Raw genomic sequence first — 15,840 nt, forward strand, 5'->3', positions numbered from 1 at the left:
ATTCCAGACCTCTTGTGGCTTTAGGTAACTTCCCATCTACGTCCATCCCCCATTTAGCAAAAGGGTTGGGTACAAAATCAGGGACAATAGTACGGCTGGACCTCACGGGACGGTGGCGTGCTTTTGACATTGTTTGCACTTGTGGACGTACTCAAGGGCATCTTGCAACATGGTTGGCCAATATAGCCCCGTCCTTAGGATTTTTTGTGCCAAGGCTTAATATCCATGTGGGCACCGCATATCCCTTCATGAACTTCTAACAAGGGCATACTTGGCTCAGGACAGACCAATGCATTTTAAGAGAGGTTCAGAGAATGATCGTTTATATAGTCAGTCGTCCAAGATGGTGAACCTTATTGCTTGGTTTTTTATTTTTCTGGCTTCTTTTTGGTTAGTCAAAAGCTGACAGTTTCTTAGGTAGGACATGATCGGGTCCATCCAACTAGGTTTTTTCCCGACCTCCATGGTTTCTGATTCATATATGCTCGAGTAGACAAGTTCTTCTATGTATACAACCAAGTCAAGGGTTTTGAATTTGGTTGAAGATAATTGGGACAACTCATTGGCTTCTTCATTTTCTTTCCAAGGGATTTGTTTGAACATCACCTAATCGAACTCCACTTTGCACTGCTCCACTTTCACAAGGTATTTAGCCATCTGGCTCTCCTTGACATCATATTCCACTTGGACTTTATTCACAACAAGCTGAGAGTCACTTTTCACTTTCAAGTCCCAAACTCTTAGGCTGTGTTTGTTTGCTATAATAAAGGTGGGGTGGGAAAATTCTTGAAAAAAGCAAACTTTTTCTACTTTTCCTAAAAGTGTATTATTGTTTGGTTGCTTGGGGTGGGAAAGTGAGAGACAAGTTTCCTTGAATCAAGGAAACTTGATTGGTGACATGGCAACCCAACTTTCCCACCCCAAGGCTTTTCAAAACCCCACAAATTTGGTGGGATTTTGTGGAAAAGTTTGGAAAAGTAAAAAATGGGACCCACCATTATCACTTTTCCACAAAACCCTTTCCTTTCCTCTTCTTCTGCTTCATACCACTGCACATGGGGCCCACATGTTTTTTTTTTCCACCCCACCTTTGCAAACAAACGTAGCCTTAAGGCCTAGACAACTCGAACGCCTGCTAGAACTGCCTTGTATTCGGCTTCATTATTGGAAGCTTTAAAGCTAAACCTTAGAGCATATCTGACTTGAAACCATCCAGGCTCTTTAGAGTTAGTGTGAAACCCAGCCCTATCCTAACCCTGACCCTGACCCGGATCCATGATGTTTGTAGGTCCAAAGACCCGAAGTGGTGGAAGAAGAGACTTGTGGGCCCTCAAAGTTGAAGACTCGGTGTATGATTCCGAGCCCATGGATATTGACAGCGAAGCCCCATACTTGGATACACTGTCAATGTTCAGTGAGAAACTACACCTAGAAGAGGGGAAGCTTAGTTGAAGTGCTTGATGCACTTCTAGTCTTGTTTCAAAGGTATTTCTCTACTCTAGACTTGTTTATTGACTTGTAGGAGAAAACCCAACTCAATTCGGACCCGTATAGCCTTCCAAATCCCTGATTCAAGCTTGTTGTACATGCTTGGTTAACTGATTGGTCGATTGGGCCAATCGACCAAGCTAGTCGACCAATGGTTGTACAAATCCGAGAAAAATATGTTTTTTGGATATTCCTCTCTATATTAAAGTGTTTCTCATGTTCTGAACCCTATTATACTCATTTAGGCCACTGAGAACGAGAGTGGAGCTTCCCAAGGCACCCTCTTGGTGTTTGTGAAGGATTCTTGCCCCCAAACATTGCAATCATTGTCTCTTGTCTCAATTTGCACATTCAAGGTATGATTCATCACTCTCACTCTCTATTCTACTCTTTTCTTTTTCTTTGCTTGCTGTTACAACCTTGGAGCTGATGTTGCAACCTTGCAACCATCACTCCAAGTGTTCACTCTTAGCTAATCATTGATCTCATTCTATTTCCATTGATGCTATGCTCTCATTTCAATCCTTGCATATGCATTACTTTAATTTTCTTCTTAACTTAATGTGTTCTTATTCTAAACTGAGATTTTTACTGTGCAATGTCTATGTTCTATGCTAGCATATGATTCTAATCCATTGCCCATCAGTTCCCCTAGCTAATTCATTCAATTTCAATGCAATTTCATTTGATTTCAAGTCATGCTATGATTCTTGTCTTTAGAACATAGGGTTTCAATTTGGGGGTTTTCAATTGGGCCATTGGATTAGGCTAATTCTTGTTATGTAGTGTTCTTATACTGTTACAATGAATCCCTCCAAGTTTCGGATCGATCCGAGCCCCGGAAGATCGATTTTGAGCCAAAAATAACTATTTGGCTTCGGGCACTATTCACTTGGTCGACTGAGTCAGTCAACCAAGCCAGTTTGCCAATCAACTGATGAATTGTGTGCTTTGCCGATTTGATCCGTTCGACCTCCGATTTTTCCGATTTCTTTTCTAATCTTTCATTTATGTTTGTCTAGGGTCTTAATACCATCTTTGGATCATCCTTTTGAGATTATTGGATTATCATCATCACGGCTTAAGGTAAGGATTGTTGTACCCATATGACATAGACTATGTGATTGTTACACTGATGTTGGCAACTTAGTAGGCTCAGCTTATTGGTTGTACTTAGACATCATATGACTACTGTAGTTACCTTATAACAGTAGCACCATGTTTAATTACTTTATCCATCATGTCTATATCATTATTTTCATTTACTTGTATGCTTAATCATGTGATGTTATGACGTATCTTTCAATATGATGGTATATCATGTATGTATGATATGATGAACTGAGAATGTGATTGGATAAGTATGATTTGGGATTGGGGAATGTCCTTTTGACATTTCTTTCCTTGGACATCAAAGGGAATAGTATGAGATGTTCTCCGAAGATGCCCATCGACGCTTTCCCGGATTATTGGATGACATACATAGGATTTGTCTAGATGTGTTGGCTAGGACATCCCCGTTGTATCAAACCCGAATCAGAAGGGCATTGAGACCGAACGACCCGTGGTAGTAGTATGGTTTGATGGGCACCCAAGACCGGTAACCACTCAGTTAGAGGACATAAATCATACTACGGATACCCGAAAGGGGCCATTTATTAGTTGGGTTGCAAATAGCTAGACTTGGGCTCACGGGCGCTCAAGACCGGTAACCAACCCGTGAGAGGACGTGAGAGCTTCCCGTTTACTATTTGTGGATGACCAATAGGGTTGGTGAGTTCGTAGTCCAGGACTATGCTGACTCTAGTGTGAAGAATACCGGAAAGGATCGCCGGGGGCGAGGAATGGACGTATCTGGATCTGACATGATATGACTAAGTAGAAGACTTGCATTGGACTAGGTTTCACCTTGACATGCGCCACTACTTAGACCAATGGTGATGTGAGAGAGCGGTGACTTAAACCCCAACCATGGATTTTCCAGAAGGTTTCAGGACCCATTTACCCGGCTTGAGTGATTGAGACCCACCTAAAGGAGTATGGTGCTATGACTTAAAGCATGTCTACCATAGAGACTAGCATGTGTAGAGTTAGTATCATATTTGCATCATGTGCCTCATATCATCTTGCATCATGTTATGACTTGTATCATATGGTTTATGTATTATGGATTAACTGCCTTGCTGAGTTCTTTTAAACTCACTCCTTTCTGTGCAGTTGTTTTGTTAGACTTCTCTGTAGGTAATGAAGAAGCCGATGGCTCATACTTTGAAACAAACCAAGATCCCCCATACTACACTAAAAGTCTTGGCCATTATGAAAGCTACGGTGAAGGTGCCAAGGGTGATTACCCTCCGTACCAAGATTAGCCCGATTTTGGTGTGGGAGAGGCCTTGCTTAGTTTCCTTCGTGTACACTTATGGAGACACGTTGTATAAGACCAAGGAGACCCTAGCTTAGGCTTTATGCTGTTCTTTTGGAACTTGGATCTGTAAATATTCACTGATATACTCTTTACATTTTCGGATGTGTAACTTAACTTGATTTGACTACTTTCCACTGCCACTGAGGGAGTGACTTCTGATCGCTCTCTCTCTCTCTCTCTCTCTCTCTCTCTCTCTCTCTCTCTCTCTCTCTCTCTCTCTCTCCCTCTCTCTCTTTTGAGATTATATTTATACTTTTGGTATCATCTTTATTCCGCACTCTGATTATCTGCTCTTATCTTATTCATGATTTCTTTTATTATATGCTTTTACCTTGATTATTATTGTTCACAATTGTATTATCGCGTATGTGGGAGGCATGGTTGCTCGATACTTGATCTTCGAGACTGTGGATCACATACCCGGGTATGCCTGGTAGGGTACCGGCTTGGTGATGTGACAGTTAGACCTACTCCAGATCCCGAGTGGTTGCTCGAACCATCTACGTGTAATAACCAAAGTTCCTCAAGACCTTCGTCTTCGTTTGTTTGAGGGAAACTGTTCTCTACAATGAAATCAGTCAGTACTTGAGCTTTTATGGTTGTTTGTGGCTTGAATTCAATTTGGTATTCACTCAACTCGACTGCCCACCCAACCATCCTCCTGGCAACGTCTGGCCTATGTAAGATTTTCTTGAGTTGGAGGTTGGTTAGCATAATGATCGGATGCGCTGGAAATAGCGTCTTAGCTTCTATGAGGCCACTAGTAAGGCCAAAGCTTGTTTGTCGATGTCCAGGTACCTCATTTCTGCATCAATGAGTACGTGACTCACATAATAGATAGGATATTGTGTTACGTCCCCCTTGACCTAGACTGCACTTACCGCAACCAGGAAAATGGCCAGGTAAACGGTGAGGTTTTTGTCGGGTGAGGGATGAGCCACTACTGGGGTTGTCCAAAGAGACCTCTATAGTTCGTTGAAAGCCTTCAGTCCACATGCTCTCTCCTTGGCCCGGTGTGGCCTTCAATCCTTTAAAAAACAAATTGCATTTTTCCCCAGCTCGGGAGAAGAATTGGTTAAGGGCAGCAACTCTCTCAGTGAGGCACTAAATATCTTTTATTTGTTCTCGGAGGCTGCATATCTATCAAAGCTTTGATTTTTTGGGGGGTTTGCTTCAGTCCCCCTGTGAGATACCATAAAGCCGAGAAACTTCCTAGATGACACCCTGAACGCGCATTTATTCAGGTTTAGCACATTCAATAGGTTCATAACACATCAAATGCTTCTTCCAAGTCTGCTGAGTGTTTTGCTGGAATCAAGCTTTTCATGAGCATGTCATGTACATATACCTCCATGTTTCTCCTGATCTGGTCTTTGAAAATCTTGTTTATAGCCCTCTAGTAGGTTGCCCTTATGTTTTTCAACCCGAATGGCATTACCCGGTAGCAGTATCTCTCTTGATCTGTCATAAATGAAGTGTGCTTCTCATTGTCCCAGTTCATCAGTATTTAGTTATACCCGGAGTAGGCATCCATGAAACTGAGTACTTCATGGTGGACAGTTGTGTCGATGAGCAGATCTATCTGGGGTAATGGATAGCAGTCTTTCAGGCAAGCTTTGTTGAGGTTTGTGTAATTGACACACATCCTCCATTTCCCATTCCCCTTTTTGACCATTACAACGTTCGCTAGCCAAGTTGGGCACTCGATCGACTTAATGAAGAATGATTGTTCTAGCTTCTCCACCTCTACTCTAATAGCTTCGTGTTTTTCCAATGAGAAGTTTCACCTTTTTTGGATGATCGGGATAGCTTCTTTCTGAATCCACAATTTGTGTTCAGCTACCTGCCTATCTATCCCCTGCATATCTCCTGCCAACCAGGCAAAGACGTCTAAGTTATCTCGCAAAAATTCAGTTAGCTCTTGTTTGAAGGGTTCGGGCTGCTTAGACCCGATCATTATCTTGTGCTCTGGTAGTTTGGGTGTAATTGGATTCTTTCCAATTTTTCTACCATCTCAACCTCTGCATGTTGTCTTTGTCCTAATCGTCTCGAATTTTGACAATGAATGCACTTCTCGATCCTTCAGACCTTCTCCTCTTTTTCAAGTAGTTGACATAACACTGTCGGGACATGGACTTGTCGGACTTGCATTTGCCTACTCCTGCCTCTGTCGGGAACTTAAGCTTCATGTGTCTAGGTGAGACCATTGCTTCCAACATATTGAGTGTTGGCTGTCCAAGTATCATATTGTATGCTGATAAATCCCAGACCACCATGAAGTTTGCCTGAACGAGTGTGTCATGGGGTGATGTCCCAATCCTCAATTCGAGTTGGATTGTTCCCTTTGCCATGGCTGAGGACCCTACGAACCTATACAGGGGGGTTGCGCAAGGGGTCATCATCTTGCCCTCCAGCTTCAACCTTTTGAAAGCTTCGTGTGATAGCAAAGGAACTGATGTCTACTAGGACCATGAACCTCCCAATTGGCTAGTTTTAGCTTGACGACAATCGGGTCATCATGAAGAGTGGCTATCCTATCCAAGTCTTCATCAGTAAAAGTGATTAAATCAAGACAAGATTGGTTCCTCCTCTTCCTCGACAAGTGCACAGCTCCTACAAACGGGGCTTTTTTCTTTGCTTTCTTGACCGACTCAACTTTTGGTCCCCCCAACACGACGTACACAGGAGTCTCCTCTCATTTATTCGCCTTTTCCAGCCTTTTTGCGGCTTCACTAGGGCTAGTCAATCGAGGTCTCTTTCTGTTGTTGGGTGACTTGTCTCGGTTTTGTCCTGAGCCTCTTACTAACTGACCAAGTTTTCCTTCTTGTATTAAGTTTTCAATTTCAGATTTGAGTCTATGGTAGTTGTCCATGTTGTGGCCGTAATTTTTGTAGCAACGACAATACTTACTCATGTCTCGATCTTCTGGCCGGAAGTGCAGCTTTCCCAAGCCACTTCAGGGATTTCTTATTTCCTAATCTGCATGAGGATTTTTGAGGGCCTAGCATTGAAGGGGGTGTTGGATTCCTGGCTCAATCCCAAGTCTCTTCTCCACCTTTCTTTGGCTCCTTTTTCCTGAGTATCCCGTTCATTGGATTGTCCGTCTCTCTCCTCATCCATTTATTGCTCTTTATCAGCTTTTACCCGAGCATCTATTACCTCGTAGACGCTTGCTTGCTTTTGGCACTTATGAAGCAGGGCTCTGTAAGTTTTTGGTTTATCTAAGAATATGACCTCCAAGAGCCTCTTGTGCGTGATGCCGTTCCATAGGGCACTATACGCGACTGGATCATTCAATTCTCCAGTTTTGATGGCTACTTCATTAAAACACCTCAAGTAGTCCTGAATGGACTCATTCTTGCCTTGCCTTATGGAAAATAGGCTACCAAATGCCTTTTTACTCTCGATCGCACTCCTAAACTGGGCAATAGACTTTATTGCCAATTCTCTAAAATTGTTGATGGAGCTTGGCTTCAAGTTGCTAAACCACTTTATCGCCGGTCCCTTTAGAGATGTCGGGAAGGTGCAGCAGAGTAGCTCGTTTTCACGGCCCAAGATGGTCATTACGGACTTAAAGTAGCTTATGTGCTCCTTTGGGTTAGTCTTCCCTCGAACGGGGTGAAAGTTGGCATGATGAAGTTGACTGGGAGTGGCATGTTCATTATTTCATCCAAGAAGGGTTTTAGATCTACCACGTCAAAATCCTTGCCATGATCCCGGTCCTCTAATTTTCTCTCCACCTCTACTACCCTCTTTTGTAGCCGACTCTGTTCTGATTGATTCCTCCCGAACAACATGGTGCTTGCTCAGACTGACCGTGATCTGTAGGTCAATATTCTTGATCGAGATCCATTTGAGTGTCCTTGTGGATGACTTTCTCCTTCTTAGTCATTTTCGCCCGGTTGACTTCTCTCGGGGAGATCTTGGGTTTGTCTAGGTCTTGAGAGCTGATTCAAGGCGATGAACCTTGTACCGTCCTTGGGCTTTTTTCCATCTGGGTCCCGTGTGGTGCCTCTTGCCAATCGTTAGTCCAGTTTGCGCTCGATGGCCGGGTACCCCTCGTTGCTCGAGCAGCTTGCTACAATCTCCTCGCATGGGTGTTGTGGAGGTCCCTGTTGAATTCCTACCTGGTGCACCAGCCCACACAACACTCCATGTAACTCTAGCATTCCTCTCTGAATCTTGTCTAGATCTACGGTGGTAGTAGGCCCCTGGGGCTCTGCCAATGTTCCTTCTCCGAAAGGGTTTAGGACAACTCGAGTTTCATCCCAATCACCCTCCTGGGTGGAATGTTGGCCTTCATCATCCTGGAGGTTTTGATCATCTGGGTTTTGCTCCCCAGTTGCAGTATTTTGTCAGGTAGTTTGTCCAGCATTGTTTGTTCATCTTGTCATGACTTGTTTTTCTTTCCCACAAACAATGCCAAAGACTGTTGCGTCTCAGATCTAATCCTGGTCTTGACTAAAGTGGATTGATTCTTGAACAAGGTCCCGAGAAGAAGATAATGATACTTGTAAAAGAAGTTAGACGCGGGTCGGCTAGGATGCTGGGCAACCACCTCCGATGGCTTAGTCGAGGATCAGATTAGGATTCCAAGCGAAGTTTGTTTTAAGATTATCTAGAAATTGTTCGTGTGTTTATCTAAGGATTGGAACCTTATTATATAATGTGTGGGTTACCTTCCTTGTGCGGCTGTTTGTGGGGTGTGTGAAATCCAGCCCTAACCTTGACCTGGGAACCCTGTTGTTTGTAGGTCTGAAGACCCGAAGTGAAGGAAGAAGTCAACTATGGGCCATCTTAGTGGAAGACATGTGTTTGACCCAGAACCCATGGAAGTTGATAATGGTGTTCTATACTTGGAAGCTTTGGCAGATTAGAAATGAAACTTCACGTTGATAAAGAAGAGTCTAGTTGATGGACCTAAAGCCTAGTTTGATATGATTTGAAGGCATTCCTCTATGCTAGGTAAGTCATATGTTGATTTGGGAGAAGCCCATTGGATTTGGAAGAGGTTTGGGCCTTGAAGTCCCTGTTTTGGCCTTGCTATCATGCTTGGTTGACTGGGTAGTCGACTAGCCAATTGATCAACAGGGACAAAATTTGTGAAGATCCTCTGTTTAGGTCTTTTGGTGCTCTATATAATAGAACTTCGAGTTCTTAGCCTCTTTTGTTTCTAAAACGCCCAGAGAACGTGGAGAACCCCTCTCAAAGCCTCTATTGGTGTTGTGGAAGATCTACTTGCAAATTCTTAAGTTTTCATCTCTTGGCCATCAATCAAGGTTAGCTCTTAACTTGCTATTGAATTTACTATTGCCATGATCTAATCTCTATACTATGATTATGAAGAAGGTATTGCATCCTTGCAAACACCTCTTCTACAATCTCCAAAGTTGAGAATGAATCTACATTCATTCCAATGATGCTATGATCTTCATACTTGATTCTAGCCACGATTCATATGATTTCTTCATAAAACCATGATCATTCCTTTGATTTGATTTCTCTAGCATGTCAGATATGTTTTCATGTTAGATTCATATATGATCTACTATAGATATTCATCTAGAGTGAATCCTTGTTTTCTCCTTTGAATCCATGGTTGGTTTCATTGAAAACCATGTTTTTGATCAAATTAGAAAGTCATGATTTTGATCATTGTTTAGTGTTTAATCTCTGATAGTTAGTCACAGATTACTGTTCCTAATGTTACTTTTAATTTCCAGAGTGTTTTGAATCTCGAAAGATGAGTTTCAAATCAAAATTCTGAATTCTGCTGCGTACTGTTCACCTAGTTGATTGGTTGGTCAATTGGACCAATCGACCAAGCAAGCTGCCAAGGCTGGCAGCAGCTTGTTTCTTCGTTTGATTTGATCCGTATGACTTCTAATCTTCTAGGGTTTTTTCCTAATGATGTATTTATGATTGTTTAGGGTTTATTTGCTAACTTTGGACCCATTCTCTTTGATCTTCAGACATTTATCGAAGCTAATTAAGGTAAGCATGGTTGTTTCCATATTAACCTAAATTGCATGATTTTAGTTTCTAATTTGGGAATTTCATGAAATCACTACTGTTCTTATAGTTTGTTATCATGATGATACTGTTGTAAGTACCTTAAGTACAGTAGGACCTCGTTCATGTATTCTCATATTACTTGGATCATGTATGGATACTTATTCATGTAATGTTACTTATCATTTGATCATGTTTTTATGTATCTTTCTGTATGATGGAATATCAGTGGTATATGTTATGATTGAATTGGGAATGTGATTTATCAGGTATGATTTAGGATTGGGGAATGTCTTTTTGACATTTCTGTCCTTGGACATCAGTGGAAGTGGTATAGGACATTTCTTATGGTGCCCTTCGACTCTTTCCTAGATTATTGGTTGTCATACCTAGGGCTTATCTAGCGTTGTTTGGCTAGGATGTCCCTGTTATATTAGACCCGATTCGGAAGGGTATTGAGACCGAGTAACCCATGGCATCAATGTGGGCTTGTGAGCGCTTAAGACTGGTAACCAACCCGTGAGAGGACATGGATCACATTATGAGGGGTCATTCATTGGTAGGGTCGCAATTAGTAGACTTGGGCTCATGGGCGCTCAAGACCAGTATCCAACCCGTGAGAGGACATGAGAGCTTCCCATTTACTATTTGTGGATGACCAATAGGGTTGATGAGTCCGTAGTCCGAGTTGGTTGTAGCCATAGGATACGCTAACTCTAGTGTGAAGGATACTAGAAAGGACCCCGAGAGGGGAGGAATTGAAGTATCTAACTCTAAGTTGATATCACTAAGTAGAAGACTTGCATTTGGCTAGGCTTGACCTTAACATGCGCCAATACTCAGACCAAACGGTGGTGTGAGAGAGCGGTGAGCTAAACCCCAGCCGTGGAATGTCCGAGAGGGATGCGGGACCTATTACCAATCGGAAAATCCAAGATACTCAGATGGTTGAGGGAGAGTGATTTGAACCCTACCCAGAGGAGTATAGTGCTATGACTTAAAGCATGTCTGCCAATAGAGACTAGCATACATAGAGTTAGATTTATACATGCATTGTTTATTTCATATCATTTTGCATCATGTTATGTTGTGATATCATGTTTTACTAAGTTGCTATGGGATAACTCGCCTTGCTGAGTTCTTTTAAACTCACTAATTTTTGCAAATATCTTTGTTAGACTATCCTACAAGTACTGACGATATAAAGGCTAGTACTACGAAGCACAAGCCAATGACGTATACTACTCCCATGTTGGTGGCTATGGTGACTACGAAAGTGAAAAACTCATGGGTGAAGACGTATCGCGTCAGATTAGTCATACTCATGTGCTAGTTAATCGCTATTTGGATTCTAAGACTTATACATTTAGAAGTTGTATTTTTAAATTAGAAGAGACCTTAGTTTAGTTTGATTACATATTTCTTTCGTTTTCTTTTGGAAATCAGTGGTAATCTTCTTTTTGACTTTCGATCTACTTTCCGCTGTATTATGTGGATTGATTTTCCGCACACTTTACATGTGATTATTCTATTTGATTATTATTTTGGTATCATTCTTTCCGCACTCTGATTATATTGTCATCCTCTGTATCTTATCTTGATCTTTCTGATAATGTAGTTTAATATTTGATTTAGTCTTGTTTGTGATTATGTTATTGTGAATGTGAGAAAATGATTTCCTCGAATACTGGATCTTCGGGGCTGTGGATCACACACTCAGGTATGTCGGATAGGGTACCAGCAAGGTGGATGTGACAGGGTGAATCCCTAATTAGGAACTTCCATCTATGTCATGTCCTTTTTTGCCTTAGCATGAGTGGGGTATTCCTTATTAATCTTATTCAACCAGGATATGTCCCGACTAATCAGCCGGGCAGAAGTCCGGGGGATATGCCGACCTTATGTACGTGTAGATCTACACGTGTGCATCTCATTCGTAACACATGGTTTTTCTAATTGAAGATAATATCGTCTTTTTTTGTTTCTTAATTTTAATGAAAAGTAAAATGAACATTACACATCTAATTTTAATAGTCTCTCACCACGGTTAGAATTGGATGGAGCAATATATAATAATTTTATAAAAAAAAGAATTGAATTAGTAATTAAAGTACAATACAAGTGACAACAATAATTCTTCCATGCAATAATTATTCAATATATCACATTCTAGAACCACAATAATCCAGCATGGAGGGCCCAGCCATGGTTACAAACAGACACCAAACACTCACGGGTGTGCAATTGATGGCTCACGGGGTTTTAACCATTTATTGTAGCTCTAGTCCTTTTGCCTTCCAGGAGCTTCTATATAAGAGATCCATGCACGGTGACCCCATCAGCTCATCACCCAATAAGTTTCTTCTCCTTCTGCTCACAAAATCCAAACAAAAATGAAAATCCATCATCTTCTCCTCTTCCTCCTCTCCCTCGTCTCCCTCCTCGTAACCCCATCAGCTGCAACGCCGGCGGCAGGTCATCGGAAGGTGCCGGACAATGAGACAATATACCAAATGTCTAAGCAATTGTGTTGGGGTTGTGTAGGTGAGTCGCTACAGTTCTTGTTTGCCCATAACAAGGTTAGGGCATTAAAATGGGAGTTGCCATTGGTATGGGATTCCCGACTGGAGAATTATGCAAGATGGTGGGCTGGGCAAAGGCAAGGTGATTGTAAATTAGAGCATTCTTTCCCAGAAGATGATTTCAAGTTAGGTGAGAACATATATTGGGGTAGTGGCTCTAGCTGGACTCCTACTGATGCTGTGACTACTTGGGCTGATGAAGAGAAATACTATGATTATGCAACTAATACCTGCCAAGCTGGACAAATGTGCGGCCATTACACTCAAATTGTGTGGAAGACTACTCGGAGGATTGGTTGTGCTCGCGTTGTTTGTGATGATGGAGATGTTTTCATGACTTGTAACTATGATCCGGTAGGTAATTACATCGGCGAGCGGCCATATTAAATACGTATTAAGCCAGGCTTGCAAGTCCTAATTGTAACAGTAAACCCATGTTTTTTTTTTTATTATATTATTTTATTTTATTTTGATAAGAAGAAAACCATATATTTAGTTAAAGACAATTACACATATAGTGATACAGCTCATTATAGTCTGTATTTCCTACCATAGCAGTTACCACTAGGTTAGTTACCCTATTATGAAGCTGTGGGGTTGGAAATTTATCAAAAGAAATATCCAGAGTTTTAGTAGCTATCTGCATCAAACTTTCAATTACAGAAAAGGGCCAAGTTAACTAAAAGGGTTTGGATGATAGTTTTCTTAGTACTGACTGATTACTCCAAACATGTTTTACTTCTAGTCCCAAATTCTTCGCAGATTTGAATCCTTCTTGCAATCCAATTAGTGCAGCTTCCAAAGCATCATCAGTATTAATCATGCCAAAATTGACAGACTGTATATGTCCATCTACCACAATCCCCATGCTCCATCCAGCCGCATTCACCCATTTATTAAAAATCCCAGCACACATTAATACAACATTAGTATTTGATGGAATAAGAGGACATATTTGACTATGTATTTCATCATGTTGTGTTACATTACAGCAACAATCTATTTGACTTCCCCTTGAATGCCATACACATGTGATTTTGGTTGAAGCAAACACACCCAATAATTGATACAAGCAATAATCGAGATTGGATAAGGTTTTTGGTTTGAAAGTAAACCCCATGTTCTTCTTCTTCTTCTTCTTCTTCTTTGCTGTTGTTGTTGTTTTTGTTAAAATGAGGAAGTCATTTATGGTGATGGAGGTACTTTGATTCTAATTAAATTTAACGTAACATTATACATTGTTGGAAGGTCTTATTGTTTTTTTTTTTTTGGAGCTGGCGAGTTGATATTATGGGGGGATATTACTAATATAAGTGCTGCCGGATGGGGGCTAACCCAAGATCTCTCCATGAAAGGTCTTATTATTGCTTGTTGATCCTTTGAAGGTGCTACTGATGAAAAGGCTCAAGTGTATAGCCAATGTATGGAAATCAATCGATCCATCATACACAAATTAGTCAGGAAATTCCAAGCCAATAATGGGCTAAAGAGAAGAAAATAACATTGTGGGTTAATGGATTCTATCTCTGGTTTTAAGAGATTGGATCTTCTAAAAAGAAATTGATATTGTTGGCTTTAAGTGTATGCTGGTGGGCAAGTCAATACTTTTTATTGGACCATTAGCCTTACAACAATTTCTTCCATTTTAGAGATCCAGATAGCTAAGCCCATAAACCGTCGATTTTGATGATGAGCTACCAATCTCATGCCCAAGAAAGACTCAGCTTGAGTTGTGCCTCAACAAAATGTATAGGAAGATGAAATGAAGATAAAATGTGTGATATCTCCCACAGCAGTCTAACCATGTTATGTTGTAGGTCCGGAGCCCGAGAGAGCTAGTGTGGTTATGTTGTGGCCATTGAAGGGTAGCCCCACAAATCAACCTGTAAGTATGGAAGTGGATGACTCACATGTGGAAAGAAGATCAGAGCAGCAACACTCATCTAAGATGGGAAGAGGAGGTGCATAGTTTGATTTAGGAAATTACTAACCTTAGACTTTGCCTAGAATTACTGATGTAACCTACTATAATGATCTATTACCTAATTGATGGCATGGTGGTTTCTTTTTTTTCTTTTTTTTTCAAGTTATTACTTATTTATTTTATTTATCTCTTATGTCTTGTAAGTTGTAAGGACCAAAGTCTTTGAAATTTAGAATGATTAGAATACGATTGCAAAATCAGTATTTCATATTTTTTTATTTTTTTTGATAATTACTTTGCCACCTTGTAGTTTGATTTTATTACTAATAAAACCCTGTATTTTATTACTAATAAAACCCTGTTTTTTACGAAATTACTATTGCCCCCTTTCTTATAACGGTGTTAAGTAGCCGTTAAGTTTGAATATGTAATGTCTAATTTGTTTTTCATTAAAATTAAGAAATCAAAAGACGATCCTACCCCATTTATAAAAACTAGATTAAATATCAATTTTACCCTAAACTTTATTTATTTTGAATTAATGAATCCAAATTCGAGTTGGTTTCCCACCTTCACTAACTTCATTTATTTTGAATTAAAGAAATGCACAAAATCCAAATTCGATTTGATTTCCCCCTTCACTAAACTTCATTTATTTTGAATTAAAGAAATTGGCAAAATCCAAATCCGATTTGGTTTCCCACCTTCACTAAACTTCATTTATTTTGAATTAAAGAAATGAGTAAAATCCAAATCCAATTTGGTTCCCACCTTCACTAACCTTCATTTATTTTGAAAATATTTTAGGTGATATTCAGTTTTCAATTTGAGTTAAATTCGATTTTCCTTCCTCTTCAGTTTCTATTTGAGTTTTATTCAATCATTCTTTCTTTATTTGATTTTTATTTTGATTTTTATTTTTATTTTATTATTAGTTTATTATTTTTTTTTTTTTAGAATAAAACGGATTATAGTTACTTTTTTCTCCACAGTTAATTAGGGGTACTACTGTAACATGACAAAAGGGTAAATAAGTAATGAGATAAGTATAAGGGTATTTTGGGGTTTTTGAAAAAATATAAAAATACCACATCATCAATAAACTAACGGAACTTAACGAGTTGGGGCAATAGTAATTGTAAACAAAGTTAAAGGTTGGATTAGTAATTTTGAAAAGTACAAGGGATACAGTAGTAATAAAATTAAAGTTCAAAGGGTCAATAGTAATTATCTATTTTTTTTTTTCTTCTTCTAAATGGATGTATTATTGTCTTTTAGCTCCTCAATTCCAACTAAGCAGAAATAGACATGCACACCCAAGCTTAACAATCTTTTTTCTACAGTGAAAAAATAAATCTTTTAATAATGTTAGAAGTGAGACGGGCAATAATAATTTTATATAAAAAAAA

General features: G+C 40.0%; 1 protein-coding gene and 1 pseudogene across 1 annotated transcript; one reads left to right on the top strand and one right to left on the bottom strand.

Annotated features, from left to right (window-relative positions):
• Positions 1–7,033: 7,033 nt before the first annotated feature.
• LOC149018636 (uncharacterized) lies at positions 7,034–7,477 on the bottom strand. Its single transcript, XM_089153930.1, has one exon. The coding sequence runs from the start codon at positions 7,475–7,477 to the stop codon at positions 7,034–7,036; it is 444 nt and encodes a 147-aa protein (XP_089010056.1).
• Positions 7,478–12,278: 4,801 nt separating this feature from the next.
• Positions 12,279–13,753, top strand: LOC149018637 (pathogenesis-related protein PR-1 pseudogene; annotated as a pseudogene).
• Positions 13,754–15,840: the final 2,087 nt, after the last annotated feature.

The sequence above is a fragment of the Hakea prostrata genome, chromosome 4, assembly GCF_041222555.1.
Source record: "Hakea prostrata isolate BN-2017 chromosome 4, UWA_Hpros_2, whole genome shotgun sequence".
NCBI classification, from domain to species: Eukaryota; Viridiplantae; Streptophyta; class Magnoliopsida; order Proteales; family Proteaceae; genus Hakea; species Hakea prostrata.